Source organism: Alligator mississippiensis, chromosome 8, assembly GCF_030867095.1.
Source record: "Alligator mississippiensis isolate rAllMis1 chromosome 8, rAllMis1, whole genome shotgun sequence".
Taxonomy (NCBI): Eukaryota; Metazoa; Chordata; order Crocodylia; family Alligatoridae; genus Alligator; species Alligator mississippiensis.
In genome coordinates this window covers 13,168,091-13,188,018 of record NC_081831.1, presented here as the reverse complement: position 1 = coordinate 13,188,018, position 19,928 = coordinate 13,168,091, and the positions used below count along the sequence as shown (strand labels likewise).

Genomic DNA, 19,928 nt, shown 5'->3' with positions numbered 1-19,928 from the left:
TTTCTATTGTTGGATTCACCCTAGAAAAGAAACATCTGAGCAGAGGCTTTTCTGCTAGCTAGATGTGTTCAAAAGGAATGTCTCTCCTACTCTGCTCCATGTGAGTACCCCCAAATACCTCTAAAAATTGTGCATAAGAATCAAAATACAGTATAGCATGGAAATTCTGAGGTAAACGTGTCAGAAGCAGAAGCAATAGGGGGCTAGAGAAGGCTGTTGGGTGACATCATGGGCATAGCTAGGCTTCTTTTTGCAGTGTTTTTAAACAGATGGGAGAGGAGGGAAGCAAGTGTCAGGAAAGCTATAGATGAAGAGGGCAGAAAAAAAGCTGCAGGATGGTTGAGGCTTGTAAGGAATTTGGGTCAGTGGAGCTGTGCAGGATTTAAGTGGGGACACAGTTTGATCTACTGGATTCACATGAGAAATCTGCATAGAAACAGAACTTCCTCTCTCCAGCACGTCAGGTGTAGGAGAGAACGTGTCAGGAAGCTGAAGCCCTTGGCTTTAGATCTGACATTTAAAATGACAGCTCACTTGGTGAGAAATCCATCCCCCTCTTCCCTCCCATTAGAACCAAGAGGAGTCCAAATCAACAAGCATATATTGAGCTTGCCATTTTGAGTAGTAAAATGAGGCAATGCCCAGTCCTGCGTGCTACTGAAGAGATCTCAGTTGGGTATTGGGAATCTACACGATTCTGCTATTGCTGCTATGTGACAGAATAGATATTTCACCTTGGTACCTCCATTACCATACTTGTAAAATGGGGACAATCCTTTCACTTCCCTTTGGAACTTGCTTTGATGTTTTGGATGGGGCAATTGTCCAATCCGTCCACCCCAATATGGATGAGATGCTCTGGATAAGAGGTAAGTATTGTTAAGAATGCAGTCCAGGGATACAGACTTTGGATACCCTGCCTTCCATCTTGGAAGTGGGAGCAGAGTAAGGAAGCAGAGAATTAGGTATGTTTACTATTCCCGCAGATCTAGTTTTAGCTTGTGGAATGCTTAATCTATTACAAGTCCTATCATATGACATGTACCATCTTGCCACTAGGATGGATTGTTTGAATGGTCTGATATCTGTGTATGGTTATTGACCCAAGCACAAGATTTTAAAACAGCCCTACAGATCTTAGGAGTTTACTAGATTCAATAAGTGTGTGGGTGTTAGTAAGTGCTGAGAGCACAGGACTGGTCATTTGGCTCTGCCACTGCTCCTCCGTTTGAAGTTGGGCAAGTCATTGAACCTTCCTTTCTTAATTTTCCTACCCATATTAGGGAGAGTAAAGTGTCTTTGTAATGCTTTGAGATCTGATGAAACCTGCAGCTACTGCAAGAATTCTGGGTACTATTTATTAGCTTTCTGACCAACAGGTTTGTACAACTCTGCTGCTGGATTTTCACCCTCGTACCTGGGAAAACCTGATCTAATCTGTGGTATTCCTAATAAATCTATTCCCTGAGTATTGATGAGCAACTCAGATAAACTTTCTTCCAGTTATCAAGATTGGGGAAACTAATTGGCAGTACTTTTGCTGACTTGCTGTTTGACTAGTGCAGGTTAAATATTTGGCTGTGGGACCCGAAAGTGGCAGTTAATTTGGAAAGGTGACTTTTTGTTGTGGCCATTGTTCAGAAAGTGGGACACCAGCAACAGACACAATGGGTGTGATCAGCCCTAAGAGCTTCAAACTGCCTTGCTGGGATCTTAACAAAAGTGCTGTTGTCATCCTGCTTGGCAGAACCTGTAGAAAGAATGAAAACAAATCAGGTTGCCTGAGTTCCCTTCCAGCTGAAGCAGCTGAGTCATGTCACAGCATTTCTGGGATCGCAGTGAAACAAGCCTGGCTAGCCAGCTGCCCTGTCCTGTGGGCAGGCCTGTTTTTTTCCATCTGCTGCAGGGCTACTGTTTGCCTTTTTATAATCAGTAGCTAATCAAATAAGAAATGGATTGCATCTCTACTGTGCAGTGAATGAGGTAATATGAGCTAAAGGGAAGGATGGCCTGTGCAGCAACTCCCTCAACAAATGCATCTGGAAACACCAGTGTGCAGGGGGCAAAGTTCAGTCCAAAATATTTGCAGGGTTGTTGGTTATACTTGTAAGTGTAGCCTGAATTACCATTTACACATCCCCCCCTCCCCCCACCCTTCCAGTTCAGTCCAAAATATTTGCAGGGTTGTTGGTGGTAGCCATAAATGTAGCCTGAACTTACTATTTACACATTTCCCCACCTTCTCCCCCTCCCCTCCTTCTCTACCCATTTTTTTCCTAACTTCCACCTATTTACTTTTTCACAGACTGCTTCTTTTCTACCTTGGAGATCTCAGAACAGCAGCAGAGTCTCCCAATGTCTGAAGAAAGGTGCTTGTGCCTGAAAGCTTGCAAAGAACTTTTTTTCCAACTACACAGTCGGTCTAATAAAAGATATCGCATCTACCCAAAGAACTTTGCCTGTCCAAAATATTTCACATGCAGCAGCTGTGGGGAGCGTGTTTGGGAATAGGGGATGAGTTCCTTTTGGTCCTCCCAGGTAAGTGGGTTTAGTTGGTTTGGGTCAGATACATGTATTGAGTCCTCTGAGCAGTGCCTGGAAGCTGAGCTGTGTTGCCTACTCTTGAATAAATGTTTGAGAATGTGGAAATGGGCTTCAGCTTGTTGAAACTGGCAGCGATTAAGATCTAGTTCCCAGGTGTAAGGCTTGCACTAAATCCATGGAGCAAGTCTGGTATGCTACCCACTGGTTTGAAATGCCTAGAGCCGTGCTTGCAGGAAGAGAGTATTTTAAACTTTGGGGCAGGGGCTATATAAAATGTGAAGCTGCTTCCAGTCATATGGGGCATTGCTTACCCTTGCATTCTCCCAGTGAATTGGCCACATTTACATCAGGTTGACATTAAGGTTAAATCAGAAGCTGATATTTCAGTATTCTGGTTGTTCTAATACTATCACTTTGCAGAGGGAGGGGAGGGTGTTGGCTAGCTAATGAAAACTGGATAGAATCATAGAAAACTAGAGCTGGAAGGGATCTCATCTAGTTCAGTGTCTGCACAAGGCAGGATCATCCCTGTCTAAACCCTCCCAGCTTTGAAAAAGGAGTGGAAAACTGTAAGAACATTAATGCATAGTTGTGCCAGCCAGTGGGGATAACACAGGCTTGTATTTGGGGTGTAAACTGATCACTAGGCTTCCTCAGTCATCTACAGAATCACCAATGACTTCCCTATTTCCTGGACAACTGTCACCCTTGTATCTAGGGACAGCCAGCACCTGTGCTGATCTGATTGTTAAGGAAGGAGGGAGGGGGAGCGGGACTCCACCCTGCTCCAGCTCCATGTGCGGCATTGGGCAATAGGCAACTTAGGCAATAGGATATTTTCACAGAAGCAGCAGCGGCAGCAGGAGGGACTGCTGGAGTAATATATACAGGTCCTTACTCAGCTGGCAGAGTTGACGAGCTGATCTGGTCTAGTAAGTCCTACGCCCCTACAATTTCCTTTTGCTCTGTTCGAGGTACCTCTTTAGACTCTCTTCTGTGGGTCTTCACAGGTGGCCCGTGGTGCCTGGGTCCTGCCACTTACTCTGTGGTACAGAAGAGCTGAAGCTACATACGGTATCTTGATTGCCAAGGTGCTTGGTGTGGCAATGTCAGTACAGGAATCTCCTTCCTTGAAGCCTGGTAGAAGGCCTATTTCTTTTCTGAGGCTTCTGCTTGAGTGTGTGGGAGAGGTGATAAATATTGATCACTTGGGAGAGGTTCTTAATGTTCAAACTGTTCAATAATCTTGCATGTGTGCTCCAGCATTATACAGTTGACATGACTAATGCATAAATACATTGATCACTAGTTGATATGTAAAAAACCCAGTTGCCCTGGCACAATGCTGAGTGTGAATCCCAGCTACAAGCTCACACTTGCCAGCCCTTTTCCAAAAGAATCTTACCTGGCCTCATATGGATGCAGACGTGCATGTACACCCTAGAGATGAGAGCTGATGCATAGCAAAATCATTGAGGAAATAGCCTATGTACCCTGAGGCCCTTCCTGCCTATATAACTGCAGTGAAAGGAGCAGTGTTTCCCTCAGCTCTCCTATCAGGGGTGATGTTGATGCAAATATGAAAAGGTAACCAAGTAAAAGCAACTGATATTGAATTAATCTTATTTGGAAAATTGCTTGGCTTTGCAGATTTATATTCGCTAAATAATTTGGAAAATGCAGAGAATATCACTGTGTGGGACAGCTGGAATTAATGGAGAAAACATTGGTTTTTGAGAGTTGCAAACAGAATAAAAGGCCCATTTAACTGAAAAGGAGCAGAAATACATGACCCAGTATAGTCGCTGTGGAATTTGTCATGTGAAGGAGGAAAAGTTAGGCAAGATCAGAGTCAGAAGCCACTTGCTTCTCCATTTAATTCGAATTGTTGCTGTATCGGACCCAGCTCAGCACCAGTTTTCCAGGGTTGCGATACCTCTCAGCATGGAAAGGGTTAACACTTTCCCTGCCACTAGAACATGTGGAACCTGATAATGCAGAGCAGGCTGAAAGAGCTGGGTTTTTGTTGGTATCTGATCTGCAGTGCAGTGCTAAACAGGTTATACCAATATCTCCTAGGAATGTTTAAGCCAGGCTTGGAATTGGAGGTGGTACCAATGCTCTAATGTGCAACTATCCAGTGCATTACCAGATACTTCGTGATCTACAGTAGTGTCATTGTAACTACCAAGTAACTGCAGGGCAAGTGGCACCTTATAGACTAACTTGTTCAGAGAGGCATGAGCTTTGTAGGTTACTTCAGTCATAGCCTATAAAAGCTCATTCCTCTGAACAAGTTAGTCTATAAGGCACTACCCTGCCTTACCTTCTGCCTGATTTCAGACTAACATGGCTAAGTACCTTTCTACACCAAGTAACTGTTAGTGGGAAGAGAACCAAATAAAAATTTCTAGGGTTTATAATTCGGTCAATAAAACCCATTCTTCACACCTCCAGGATTGCCGTTTCTCTGTAGTTCAACACCAAGGTCATCAAGTTCTTTTTTTTTTTTCATGGAAACATTTGATTTCCAGATGACGCGTGGTGTCCTGTGGCTTTTGGTAGAAGTACAGATGCACCATCTTCCCCTAAGAGGACATCTGATGAGCAGAGCTGCTCATTGCCCTGTGTGGGTGGGTAAAGATCCCCTGGCATTTCTCGTAAATGTAGGGGTTTGCCTTAAAATTTCCCCACCCTTGCACAATATACTGTGTCCTTGCAGACTATCATTCTCCACGTCACAAGTCACTGCTTTTCAGCTGCGAAGTAGTTGAACCTCTTGGAAGTTCTGACAGGATGAAAGGCTGTCCTGTAACCCATCTCACTTGTGTTCTCCTTGGTTGGGCTTAGAAACATCATATTTGCAAGACTAGGAAGAAAGAGGAAGGGCATGGATGTGCATCCCATTCTAAGTAAGTACTTGTTCAGCAGCAAGCATTTGTTCAGTGTGGTGCTGAAGAGGCACGCACTCCTCAAGTGATGGGTGGACCAGCGCACAGAGCAGTGGCATTGCCTCCAAGAGGCTCTTGGAAGAAGATGCTTATTCTAAGGGCATTATGAAACTGCCTTCCGTTATTATGCTACAGCCTCCTTTGGCTTTTTTTTTCTCTTATGACTTGCTAAACTGCAGCAAGCACAGCCTGGTTTTGCACAGTCATTTGACCCAGCCTCCTGAGCAGCCCCATCAATACTAAAAAGAGAAGTGAGTGGGACTCATGTTGAAATCACTGGTTCAACTATGGGTGTCTTTCCAGCTCCCTGATCAAGATAAGTGTGAGGAAGAAGAGCAGGACAATCCAGCCACAAGGTAGGAAGACAAGTTGCTGTCTGCTTGCTTTGGCTCCAACTTAACTTTAGAGTGGAAAAATTTCTTTTAATGAGTAACTTTGTCAGCCTTTTTAAACGAGCTATTTGTCTTTCTCTGAAGACCCTCATAGGAACGAATAAACCTGTGACACAGCTATGGATTTTCATTTACAGTGGGTGCAGTCAGTCCCAAACAGCATTTAGCAAATGTTTCTCTTTAAAAGCTGCTCATTGCCAGAGGAGTCTGCTGTTTGATGCAAGACACTGTAGCACAGGAGTCCCAGATTTCTGAATGACTAGTGATTTTTGAGGGATCAACTGAAGATGCTTTTAAAAGAAGATTGCTTTTCAGACTTTACTGATTAATCTTGTGTTGAAAGCATGGCCCCTCTGGAGGTACTACACAGAGCTGTTCTCAAAAATCTTAGCCTATACATTTAATAGAACTTTTACTTGCTGTTCTCTTTAAGGGGCTTTCAAAGCCTCTTACCCTTCTTGAATGGCTTGCAGGGGGGCTCCCCTAGTTGTTTGGGTGTTGCTTTGGGTGTGGAAATGACTAACAGGGATTTAACAGGGCAGCTGAGACATACACCATCGTGATGCAAAGTGACTTCTTGAATATCCTTTTCCAAAAATCACTGCTTCAGGAGCAAAGATTCAAATAACTAGATTTTAGAGGTGAGGATAGAAAAATAACTGGTGCACCAGTCCGAACTAAAGGTATACGTATGTTTCAAACTTGATCATACCATCATTGTCACTTTTACATGTGGGAGCTGATACTGCGAAAATGAGGATGAATGGAGAGATGATACTGATCTAAAAGTAAGGTCAACAAGAACTCCTGTCGTGTGTCTGTTTGCAGAGACTTTTACTTTCTGTTGGAGCGCTGAGTTGCGATCAGCTTAAAGGATCCAGTATAGCTCAAGGACAGTGATCCCTGTGATTGTAATTGTGAAGGAGATCAAATTTGGATCTGACATACTTCCTTGTTTTCATGCTTCTGAGCCATGATCAAATCCTTTCAATGCACGCTGCAAAGCTAGGTTCTTGTTCGTAAAAGCAGTGACTAGCTTGGAAAATTTGTTTTACTGACCCTCACGATGTTGAGCTGCTGCTTTCTAAAACATGGTAAAATGACAGCACTGCACTTGGCTGTCAACTTATGTGTCTGATGTTTCAATGTTTATCTCTCTCCACACAGACTTTAACTGATAATATCTCTTCAAGCCTTCAAAGAAAGGGACGGGAGGCTAGAAAATCAACTGAGTTCTAACAGGTGCCCTCTCTGCCTGTGTTGAGGTAAGGGTGATTTATTGGTCTTTTGATACTTGCTGCTTGCTGCAACCCAGTGACAGGTGCTAGCAGCTCATGGGGAGAGAATAGGTGTCTGTGTTTGAAGCTGTGTGCCTCCTTGCAGTTGCTGTGGTCAGGGGCATACACCAGATTTTTGCTTTTACAATCACATTATTTTCTGTTATTTGCCTACCAGAAAACCAGGAGGAAAGTAGGTAAAAAAAAATAAAAAAAAATGACCTGCTAGCCCTGAATGCTTCACCTCTTGATTGTTAAATCATAGATGCTACAACGCAACCATGACAAAAAAAATTACTACCTGTGTAGGGAGTGATGAAATCTACCTTTTGTCAATCTTTTTCATCCATTGGTTGGAGATAAAAGTTCTACAGGCTTACCGCAAAGTGAAGCAAAAACTGGCAAAATCAAGGGCTCTGATGAGAACAATCTATAGCAAAGGATGCTCTGTTGGTAAGACCCTCTGCAAAACACCTTCATAGAGCCTGCCCATGAGAGCACCTCAATTGATCTCAGTCATTCTGGGGATGGAGAGAGAGGACTGGCATATAGCTGCATAGAATAAGAAACGGGAGAGGAGAATAGTATAAATGCATCCTTCCCTGGACTAAAGTCCTCACTTCTGTGACTATCACAGGGTTGCAAAAGACATGTTTCCCCACGGCAGTTCCTCTACAGCTGCTACGGTGTGCCAAAGGAGCAGAACCAAATCTGAAACTGCTGCTGATTTGATCACAGTTTGGGTCAAAATGGCTGTGTGGTCTTGAATAAGAAATGGACTGAGATCTGCAAGAAATGTGTGCAGAGATGGACCTGTCTCAGTCAGAATGGGGGTTATGGGTTAATTTCTTGTGCTATGTAAGTTTGCACATACTGTTCATCTCTTGCTGCATCGGCTCATTGGTGGCCATTGCAAATGAAAAGCATCTGTTCTGTCAGCTTACAGGTCTTGTCTCCCAAGTACTCGCAGGGAAAGGGAATTTGGAAACAGCAAGGGAAGGAGACAGTGCTGGCAGTCACCAGCAGGCTGGAATCCCATTGAATCTCCATTGTTTTAACAGTGCACTAGCATTAAGCTCCAATTGAAAGATTGCTAAGCAGAAAGTCTGCTTGCTTATCCAGCCACAGGGACTGGACCAGCCACATTCCAGGAATATGGGCAGAAGGGAACTGAATGAGGCATAAAATGTGTACCTGGCTCCATGGGTTTATTAAAGATCCTGTAACACTGTTGTGAGGGCTGTTAGCCCACGTCCTTGACAGTTTTACCTTGTAATTACATTCTGCCCAATTCAGTTTCCCCCCTGCCTTTGCAATTAGAAAGGGAATTCTTATCTCACCCTAATTCTGCTGTTACTGTTTTCTTGTGTGCCGTTAAACAGCCCCTGCTCCACGCCAGAAGCAGCTGCATCTCACTATAATAAAACCAAGGAAGCTATTGCAAAGACATCAGTTGGATGACCTGGTTGGTTGCCTCTCTTGTTTTGGCAGTGGTGTTTGTGGCAGCGCTCATACACAGTGCCTTACAGGTGTGATAGTTATCAGTACATCTGGGGCTCCTAGGGGACCCATCTAATTGTGCCCAGCATTGCTGCAGGGAGCATAGTCTTTTAGGTAATCTAGCATTGCATTACTGTAGGGGTTTCAAAAGTACCAGCTGAACTGGTGCAGTTGCACTTTTTGTGGTTTTCTATCTTTATGGAGTAGAAATCACTGTAGATTATACTAATTAGGCAGATTGAAGGTATAACCCTACGTACTACAAGCAATGGATGCAACAAGGGCTCGTCCAATGTCTGAGACAACTGATATGTGGATTCCAAGGAGCACACACATGCCATAAATCCCAGGCATTCCTTGCCAGGGCTTTTTGCAAAGGCCTCAATACAAGCAAAGCCTTAGCAGTAGTTGAAATCGCTCCTGTGTGTATAACCCAGTGATGACTGGCTGTTACAGGGGCTTTCCCTCATTGCTATGTGCCTTTGAGTCTTATTTAACAGCCCTGGGAAGGGAGCCCTAGTCCCATAGCACAAGAAATAGAAGCTCATGCTTTTAGCCCTGGACATCTCTGATTCAATCCCGCGTGCCAGCCAAGATGACTGCCATTTCTCTAGTGGCAGTATATATATGTGAAGTGCTCTTGAGTTGAAGGCACACCCTAAATGTAAGAGGAAGGCCATTCCTATTTGCACACATAAATCTCCAGTAAATACGCAGGATCCCAAGTACCTTAGCTCTTTCCTTTGCCATTGTTGCTGTTCTTTCTGCTTCTGAGTTTCCCTGAGTTCACATTGTCGTCTCCCCCACCCCCCTATGCCTTTTGTACATCAGCTTAACAGGAATTCAGAGCCTTTTGATACACATTTATTTAAGGCTAAGGCACTTGCTGCCAGTAGCTGATAAGGCATCTGCCTGGTAATTTGCAATCAGATAACATGTTTGTGAGAATGCAAGCCAACAGTAAAGCGCAACTTAACTCCCTGCTTCTTGTCACTGGAAAGAAACTGCTGCGTTGAAATGTGCACTGCCTGGTCAGCAATCCCAGTTGTGGCAGGGCAGCCATTCCAGCCAGGTAGATCTGCCATTAGTGAGAATGGCCATTTCTCCATCCCCAGTGCTACAGCAGGACGAGCGACTGGACCAGCTCTTTGCAGCTAAGAGCAGAACTGGGCTGAAGAGACCAGTGTTGCTCCACCTTTACCTGAGCTGAACATGACCGTCTGCTGCAGAGAGAAATTTATATTCCCCACGCCCTTTAGCTTAGTGGCCTTTGGTTTGACAAAAGCTGCTGCTTTGGACAAACTCCCTTGGGAGAGGAGTCTTCCCTCCTGCTCAGGCTAACCCCCACCTTCCATTCCACTGAAGCCAAAGCCTGCTTTCCCCTCCCAGGCTAACCCCTCCACGCTTCCTCCCTGCCCTCCATGCTGCGTGTGACACTGACTCCATCAGCATCTGACCCCTGCGTCCTTCAATTCTCCTTCTCGTGCACTCTCTCACTATTGCGCCCTTCCTCCACAGTTTCAGCCCCTCTTCGTGGTTTGTGTATATCCCACCTTGGGTATTTGAAACAGCATTTCCCTTTATGCATTCATTTTTCCTCCCTTGACCTTGAGTTCTCTCTTTTACAACCCTCTCCAAATCCTCCTTCACTGTCTTATCCACTTCCAGGCCTTTCATTTGCATGGCTGGATCTAAGTTGGACTGTAATAAGCTCCCCCAGGTGAAGCCCATTGTCTCCTGGGATGTTTGTAAAGTGCTGTGTTCACCTGCAACCCTCTGTAGCATATAACTAAAAAAGAAGTGGGCCCTTGTCTGCACAGGACCAGCCTTGGTTGAGGGCATATAGCCCCCAGCTGGGCTCTACAGGCCAGGGAGAAAGTGCAGCTCAGTCTATAGTGATGGAGCTCTCTGAATTTCCGTTTGTTACTATGGTCAGGGTGAGATAAAGTGTGGTTTCCTCTGAGCATGCAAACTGAGGGGAAGAGGTAGCACTCGTGAGAAGGGCTGTTCAAGCCGTAATGAAAAGGAGCAAAAGCTGAGTTCTCTTGGCCTGAATCTCCTGTTCCCTACTCGAGGCGGCTGTGATACACTCTAGCATGGAGCCTGTCAGCGAGAACCCAGCTGGGGACGTCCCTGGGGAGGACAACAGTGAAGTATGTGGTCTTTTTTACTTTTAGTTTGAACAGGTGTGTCTTATTCAACCTCTGGCTTTCTCTCTCCCCCCTCGCTCCCACCCCACTTCATTCGGATGTTGGGATGCTGATCTGCAGAGGCTGCGCTCGATGGCCATGGGACTTACCATGTAGACCAGTGATTTTCAGCCAGGGTGCCTTGAGATCCTTTCAAGGGTGCCACACAGTGTTGGTGCTGTTAGGCGTGCAAACACGATTCACTAGGTAAACCAAGAGATTTCAACCAAGGAATGCATAGCACAGTAATGCCAGCTCTCGTGAAAAATATCACGAGACTCCTGATTTCCAAGTCAAATTAACTCTGATTCATGATCTCCTGATGGAGAGAGATCAAATCTCGGGATTTTTTCTTCTGGCGTGTGTAGAGTGCTAAGCGGTAAGTCTGCGTAGGGGAAGGGGTGGTGGGGGGTGATCAATGCATGTGTCTGTGTGTGTCTGTCCCTTAGTCCCAAGTCACAGCCCCCCCCAGCCCTGCTGCTGCCCCTCACTCCTGCCCCACAGTACCCCGCATCCTACCAGGGTGTGCAGGGGCCCTCCTTCCTCAGGCTCCAAACCCCCCCACACACACACAGCCCCCCTCACACCTTCACAAATAACCCCCCCACACACACTTAAAAAATAGCATTTCATGATCCACATTCCAATCTCTTGATTTTTAAGAGTTTGTCTCATGATTTTTGACACGCTGGGGTTGGCAATACTGATAGTGTTAAAAACATGCTGACTGACCTGTTTTGGTTTTTCTGAGTTCTTTGTAACAGAAGAATTGCTCTGTTATTTTTCTACAGTCAAAAAATGAGTGAAACTTAAGAGCTGGCACTCTCTGAGGGATGTCTCTAGTGTAACAAATGGTGAAATCCATTGGTGTAGACAGACTATTGATAATTTGCTTAACATGTCATTAAACCTTGTGCTGAGCAGGACTAGACAAGATGGTGAATAAGAAGCTAGTAACTAGATGTTAGCCTTACCAGAGTGCCAAGGTTGCAGTGGTGGGAGTGTTAGGAAAAATGCCTCGTAACCATAACTGTGAAATATCTGGAGTAAAAAATACCGTGTGTGTGTGTGTGAACACTACGTTGCTTTGCCTAAGATGTTCCCCCCTTGCAGTCCTACTGGTGAAGAGGGAAATACTTTGAGTAACTTCCCTCCTTGAAAACATCCCTCACAACTCGGAGCTTCTGCCTCGGGGTTAGCTAATCTGCAGCCTTCCAGGCTCCTGGGATTTCCACACTACTGCTGGATGTGCAAGTAGCCTTGGTGTTTAAAAATACCCATGGCCATCTGCAACAGGCCAGAAGATTTCCCACAGCCTGCTCAGGCCCACACATAACCAGAGTGATCCAGACATGGCCAGAGGGAGCCAAGCCTGATTATTGCAATATGGAGCTAAGACTGAAGCCATGGGCTCTGGGGGTGGAGGAATGACTTCCCCTAGTGCAAAATGCAGGAGCCTGTATGTGCTGAGTACTGCAGGTTGCTGGGAACAGGCTGTCTAACTTGTCTCTGCACTAGAGCCTAAAGCAAAGCTCTCTATGGGATTGGCCTGGGTCTTCGACAGATCCTCTCATTTCTTCCCCTGCAGCCCTGGCCTCCCGCACAGCTTTGTCCTGCTGGAAAGGGTGAAGCTGCGGATCACTAAAGGGGGCTTGTGCATGCAGGGGACTTTTTCTAGTCCCAGACATAGGATCTGGAAGTCATTCTCATCAGAAGCCAGTGTAAACGCAGGCGTTTGGGAGGGTGGGGACGTTCAGCGCTAACTCTTCCTTCAGTTGAGCTTTGCCGTAAAACTTTCCACCCATTTCATAAACAACCAAAAATCCCCGCACCCCACAGCTAACCCTGCCTGACAAGATCAAGCTGTTTCTGCTAGCAAGAAAAAATAAGAGGCTATTTCTTCTCTGTGAAGACCATGAAAGTGCTCAGGAAGATGGCAAAGAGGCTCCCTAACTGGAGAAGAACATTTTTTACTGTAACAGCTCACGCCCTCATTGCGCAGAAGCCGCTTCTCCCCCCGCCCTGTTTACAACACAGCTGTAGCTTCATGGGATATTGTGCCTGCATGATAAGAGATTGCATCAAGGAGTGACAAAGTCCTCTGTATTTGCACCTGAAACTCTGCTGCATAGGCAGTTCTGTCTGTAGGAAAGTCAAAGGGTGAGAGGTGCCTTAGCTGAAGCACAGAAGTACACAAAGGAGGGTCATTAGACTCTTTCACTGACCCAGTCAGCAGGGCAGTGGCCTAGTTCAAACATGGGATGAGCCGACATAAAGGCAGGAGTTCCAGGTTGGGAGATGATATAAGCACTGGGAAGCAGCAGAAATTGGAGTCAGCTGATTTTAGAGGAGATCTTCATCTGTGGGACTGTTCAGCAAGCACAAAGCGCAATGGAGACTTCTGCTGTTTTGCTATTTTTTGGCAATATCCAAGGACGCTGGAAAAAAGTCGGTAAAAATGCGTTCTCTGGTTATAGCTTAAGGGGACTTCACTCATCCCACATACATCTACTGAATTTGGTCAAGCTACCCCTGGGATTGCTTTAGCCCTTAATTTTTACATAATGAAAAATTAAACTCCAGCTCCAATGATCCTGCACCTTCCCTAGCGCTGATTTGACGTCCTGGACATTCCCGTGAAGCAGAGTCCTCCTCTGGCTTTGCCAGCGGACCAACACCATCCTACAGCACTCCTTATACCTGTCCTGAACAGTGGGGGTTGCTTTGCCTGGCACTGACCTGTGGTTTCATGTTGGAGGGAACTGAACAACTGAAAGGCGCAAACTCATTTTGCTCATGGCCTAGAGAAAATTAGAAGCTTCTTGCTTCCAAGCTATAGTCATTTAACTCTCCCATGCTTGATCTCTTGTGTCTAATAATTTAACAAAGCTTAGAGCTGAAAGCTGCAGGCTGTGTGAGAATTCAAACCACCCTCTCTCTGGTTGCAACGCAGCCTAGTCAACCGGTCTGCGGTAGCAAAGTCACCTCCCATCAGGTGATGCTGTGGTGGGAGGAACGTGTTGCTCAGCTCTCCCGGCTGTGGATGGAACAAGTGAACAGTGGTGTGAAGTCAAGGCTTGCTCAGTTTCTGTGTTAGTTGGCAATGGAGGCTGCTCTGTAACCAGCACGATACCAAGCCTGAGAGGAAATGACTTGTGCATGTAAGGACTCGTTGATAAGTCATTGGCTTTGTCACAGAAAAGGTCATGGGGCTTGAAGACCCCATTTTGTGTAGAGATGGGCTTGAATTGCAAAAGTCAGGGGCTGCAGTTCTTCGGACAGCAGCCTCTCCAAATTTGACGGTTTGGTTCACTCTGTTGGACAAAGGAGGGCCAGGTGTAACATATGGATCCAGATTTGGATTTCTTTGGTGGCTAGGGGTACTATTTCCAAAGTTGTTTTATCCTATGTGTAACCTTTAGTGTAATTAAGTTGTCTTTCACATAATACATCAGGTTAAATAAGCTGCCAGAAATCCATGCACCTGGAACTATGCTATCATGTGCAGCTTGCTTCCTTTTTCATGTCCTTGTGACCAGCACTGTACCTAGACTCCTGGCAGCCCCAGGTGAACTTTTAGTATCGGGCCTCCCTTCCTATCCAGGCCCCAGGTGTTTAGCCCTGCTTGTGACAAAGCATTTAGCAGAGTTCACAGTTTCATTATAATTCAAGTGCTTCTGCTGCAGCCTCAAACTTGCAACCTCTGGGCTGTTAAGCACACACCTTAGCAGTCGTGCCACCCCAGCCGCATCGCAAGCCTTAAATCTTAAACAGTGCTCCAGACTTGAACTGTTAAGTAGCAAAGGTCAGAATTTTATTCCTACCCTATCCTATAAATGTTAGTACTAAAACCGTGTAGAGGGAATGACTCTGCGAGCAGAATCTGTAAAACCTGGAGGGTAGATTTTTTTTCCAGGAGGGTGTGCAGTGATAGCAAAAAGCAGTGCTACAGTTCAAACCAGAATGAATTCAGAGAAGTCTCCTGGCCTCTATTTTGCAGGTCAGACAAGATGAACGTGATGCTTTATAATCCATGAAATCTAGGAGTCCACACCAGGTGTATTCTTGAGTCTCTCTAGGGTATTTGGTAGAGTGCCTTTAAAAGCATGCAGAGCAGAGAGAGATGCACTGGTGTATCATAGACTCATAATGTTATTGCACTGCAGGAAAAGCAGCTACTGAAACAACATTCTTGCTAGGCCAGCAAAACTGAATGACAACCCATCTCTCTTGTTTCTTCTAGATGGATCTGTCCCACCGATTTTCGAAGAGAGAGGTATGAGCCGGGTATTTGTTTCCTTAGTGAATTACATCTTGATAAAAGAGGTACCATTCTGTAGACTTTGTAGACTCACATAACTAGGCAATGGCAATATAAGCTTCCCAGCAATATGTCGTGGTTCTTAGCTCTAGGTTATACAATTTTTTTGTGTGCTAAATATTTACCCTCAACTGAGACTGCCAACAAAGAAGCTAATTGAATGGCCTTCCAGCCAGAATACCTTGATGTCTGTTCTGGGCAGAAGAGTGTGTGACAGTGTATTCACACCTCCAAGGTTTGCCTTTGTGTTTGGTGGAGAAAATATGTAACAGTACTGTCCCAATCCAGAGCAAGAAGCCTGTCACCCAGCGTGGTGGAGACTAGCTCACAAAACATCTAGAGATGATATTGGCTGTGACCTGTTATACCCCTTCATCCTCAGCTCACCCTTCTGTACGAGGAGGTCCTTTATACCATGCTGTACCGCCTGGGTAAACCTGAACCGAACCATGTTGCTGATGCCAGTGAGTTGTATGAGTACGTCCAGAAGGTCAGTCCTCAAGCCCAACTCTATCCCTGTCCAGCCTGATATGTGTCCAGCAACTCTTTGCCATACTTTTCAGTTGCCTCACTATCCTACCACTGGGAGAAATCTCCTCTCTCAGCCCACAAAGCCCCCTTAGTCCAAGGTTAGCAAGGGGCTACCTCCCAACTCTACCCTCATCATTCCCTCTCTTCCACATCAAGAGAGGTAACCTCCACATTTCTCACCAGCAGAGCTCCCAATGGCAGGGGCATGTTTTACAGAGCAGAAACCACATAGAAATCTGTTCTCCAACACCCTGCAGTGAGGGGAGCCCCTGATACAGTCAGCCGCGTGCGGCAAAGCCAAGTCATACCAGCCAGGCACCAGAGCAGGGCTACAACAAAATCAAGGAAGAGAATAATAGTCCACCTTAAGAGGACCGGTAGACTACTCTGTCCAGAGGGCTGGGAGCAGAAGAGTAGCTGAGAAGGAGCTGGCTGGCCAGGGAAGAAGCATTAATGAGGGGAGGGGAAGCTTGGAAGAAGTCTCTCTCTGGAGAGCCCTTAAATTTTCCTGACCTTAGGCCCAGATTTCACTTTAGCTCAGCTGTTTATTCATCTCTTTTCCCATCAAACTCTCCAGGGGAGCCAGCCGGCTCGTAGAGGAAGGGAATAATGGTTATAAGGAGGGTGGGAAGCCCCTGGCTGCATCCCAGTTACCATTGTGTTTGCAAACTCAATTTTTGCTCTTTAATATTGAAAACAGGCCTTCCAAATGTCTCCAGAGGAGCACCATGTTTTAATGCAGCGGGTCAAGAGCCTGGAGGTAAAGTTTGAGCTGTCCCCAGGAAAGCACATCACCTGCACATGGGAACAGGCTACAGTGCTTATGTTGTGAGGTCCCACCCCCATCTGGTTGTGTGAGTGCATCCATTTCCCCCTGCGAGTCCCCTGCTTGAATGTGGGCAGATGCGTTTGGCAGGAGGTTGGTTGCAAGTCAATGTGTGAGATCTAGAGTTAATGCTTAAATGGACTCCCACTTTGGGCAACGTGTCTCTGGTAAGAAGTCCAGGTGTTCCCATTCGACAGGGTGGCAACACATTTCACGGCCTGCAGCTTTGTGCTTCAGTATAGAATAATAGAAAGATTAGATCCAGTGTGTCCATCCCAAGGGCTCAGTCATGTCTAATGATGGACAGCAGCTGGCTACTTGAGTTTCTTGCAGACTCTTCTTTGGAAACAAGTTGTCTTTGAATCACTGCCACATAGATTAATTTGTGCTTCCTGGCCTGTGCAGTGAACAGGGGAACAAATCCACCCTGATGAAGGGGAAAGCAAGTTATATAGGATGATCCCCACCCATCTGCCTTTGTCCCTTCTGCAAATCACTGGTATGTCTGAAACATCCTGTAGGGAAAAGGGGCTGGAGAAGCTTTCACATTCCTTCTCACTCAGTGTAGATTAAAGCTCCTTAACAGGACTACAGAATACAGCCTGGCAGCTCTGACAGGTCCCAGCCATGGTGCCAGGAGATGGGTGCTGGAGAGAGAAGACTTCAGTCCACTTGGCCACAAGATTTGGGGCAGAAAGAGGGAGTTCTCATGACTCTGCAGACCTCTGCCTGAAGATGGGTGTTTGTACCCAAAAGCTTGCAAAGAAGAATTTTTCCAACTATTTAGTTGGTCTAATAAAAGATATCAGATTTACCCAAAGAGCCGTGACAATCTGAGAAAGTAATTTGGACTAGTGATTAAAACGGCTTGTGGGAGGGTGACAGACCAGGGTGCTCCACTGTAAACGTAGACCTCTGCTTTGTGCACTCTCTGCGTTAGACAGTGTTGTGTGTCTAGGCAGGTCCATGGTTCGGTCAATGGCCTGTTGCACTTGGGGTTGTCTGACATGCTGCTTTGAAGGAGTTGTGATGTGCTGTCTCCTTTGTGCTATGTAAGAAAATGTCATGCAAGCTGAATTTGAAATAGCACCAGGCAGGCCCACATAAAGCAAAAGAAAGGAAAGGGAAAGCTGCTTTCTGTTTTCCTTATAGCTCCAGCTTCTGGCGTCATGTGATTATGTCAGACTCAGCTCTCCTTTTCTAAAAAAGAATAAAGGAAATGACTAGGCATCCTAGCTGCAGAGAAAAGCTTCAAATCATAACTGAAAGGCTTGGAAACCAGAAGTCTAATAAAAATGAACCCCAAATCTCTGATTTTAACTTGAATTTCTTGGCCATTTCCCTCATGATTTGGGGTGGCCTGATTTGTGATTGTTGAATTCTTGGGAGTGGCTGTGCTGAAACAGTATATATTATACCCTTGTTCCCATGAATGTCCATCCAGTTCTCTACATGATGGACAGTTCCTATTTAAATGGGTTGCTTTTTTTTTTCTTTTTCCTTCTAGAGCCCAATTTTTTGTCTGAAAGCAACTGTGAAGCAAGCCAAGGGGATTTTGGGCAAAGATGTCAGTGGTGAGTAGAAAAACATGTATACCTTTAAGTGATTGGCACATGAGACTTGGGAGCCAAGAGAGCTGGGTTCTTTTCCTGAATCTGCTGATACCCTGACCTTGGACAAATCGTAATACCAGTCCATTCCTTAGTTTACCTCAGCTTAAGCCACAGACTGAGGTGTGCTGCATGTTTGTGAAGTACTTTGAGCCTTTTGGGCTAGGAACAGATATTGCATTTATACCAGTGTTGCCCTGTGGGGTCAGGCCAACTCTCAGGATCTCAATATTGCGCTGTTAGACAGGAGGGTGTGACACAATTGCACATATACAAACACGCAAATCAATTAGGTGCATACACACACACACTATCAACTTGGGCACTTACACATCCAAACTAGCCTAGGCACATGCATACCTATCACCAATTCAAGCACATACACTATACAGCCGCAAAGTTAGACACAGATCACTAATTCATATATCATGCACACAATAACATATATATATACACACACACACACAACCCACCTACACATACACACAGGTAAGTTCCTAACTTGGATGGTGTGTGTGTGTGTGCTTGGAGTACCTGGGATACTTGGGGGAAGGTTAAAGTGTGAGAGAGAATTAAAGTGTAGGGAGTGAAAGTTGCCAGAACTGAGACCAGAACTGGTGGACCAGAGAGAAGCTGGCTGAGGAACTGAGGCTTGGGGCCACCCAAGGTAGACTGGGGCTGGAAACTGAGGCAGACAGCTGAGACACCGGGGCAGGAGAGGCGCAGACAAGTGGCAGCAAGGAGGAAACAGGCAGGAAACAGACAAAAACCCAACTTGGGGTCTCAAAACAACAGGTCTACCAAACAGACAACACCCTACACAGCCCCATGAAGTCACCAGCACACACGCACGCTCACAATGGCAGCAGGAGAAAGAGACCCAGCGGAAGGGCTGGAGTCCAGGTGGGGAAGAGAAGCAGAGTCCAAGTCCTTGGTTGAAGAGGGGGTAGGGGGTGATAGCTACTTATCCAGGCTGGAAAGGGGTCCTTGTCCAGTAGGTGTTGTCCAGAGGGGGTCACCGGCAGGACCTCTGGGTGGATAGGTGGTGTGGCATGGTTTTGGTCCAGATGGAGAGGGCGTCCCAAGGAGTCGGTCTTCACTATCCCTTTTTATGGGACAGACTTCCTCTGATCTCCTATGGGAGGGCCTGTCCGGGCAATGTCAGTCCTGTCCCAGAGGGCTCCTGGTGTTCTTACTAAGCACGTGCAGCCTTGGCGCAATGGTGGGTTGCCTCATCTTTTGTTTCTTGAATGCTGAGGGTGGTTCCAAGGGCTGGGTCATTGGTCCAGGTATTAGTGTTGATGGTTTGGTCATTCAGAGGGAGCTATTTTTAGACCTACTGCCATTGTCTCTCAAGCCCCCTCATTCATCCCCATTCATTCAGGAACCAAGTTACATAGGAGCGGTAGGTGTGAGTCATGGGTTACACAGACGGGTCTGGGGACAGGATGGAGACTTGACAAACAAAATGGAAACTTGGCATGACTTTTGCTAACTTACATATGTAGGCCTAAATCATATAGTACCAGTAAAATAGTAATATAGAACAGTAAAAATCAATATAAACAATAATTATACAATATAAAGAAGGAGAAAAAACAAAACAAATACAGCTTGCTACCAAAATAGAGTGCTGAAGCTTATCCTATGTCTTAGCTCACTTATACTTATCTATAGGGAATAGCGAGGGAAAGAAAAAGTCAGAAATGGTTGGGGAAGGGGAGGGAATGCATTTAAAAGAAAAAAAAAAAAAAAAAAGCTAGGGGTTTTGCTACACCAGGACAAGT

At 45.7% G+C, this 19,928-nt stretch overlaps 1 protein-coding gene across 3 annotated transcripts in view; it reads left to right on the top strand.

Moving 5' to 3' along the window:
* The first annotated feature begins 3,327 nt into the window (after positions 1-3,327).
* Positions 3,328-19,928, top strand: part of UNC13D (unc-13 homolog D) — a 43,635-nt gene continuing 27,034 nt past the window's right edge. Inside the window, exons 1-6 of one of the 3 annotated variants that reach the window (XM_059732139.1) lie at positions 3,328-3,476; positions 7,055-7,152; positions 15,097-15,129; positions 15,557-15,664; positions 16,406-16,465; positions 18,039-18,105. In XM_059732139.1, coding sequence (XP_059588122.1) covers positions 15,097-15,129; positions 15,557-15,664; positions 16,406-16,465; positions 18,039-18,105 — 268 coding nt within the window. In that variant the 5' untranslated portion in view covers positions 3,328-3,476; positions 7,055-7,152. Of the gene's footprint in view, positions 3,477-5,686; positions 5,852-7,054; positions 7,153-15,096; positions 15,130-15,556; positions 15,665-16,405; positions 16,466-18,038; positions 18,106-19,928 lie in introns of those variants that run through there. The other 2 variants (XM_019494455.2, XM_059732138.1) reach the window with 2 other exon arrangements.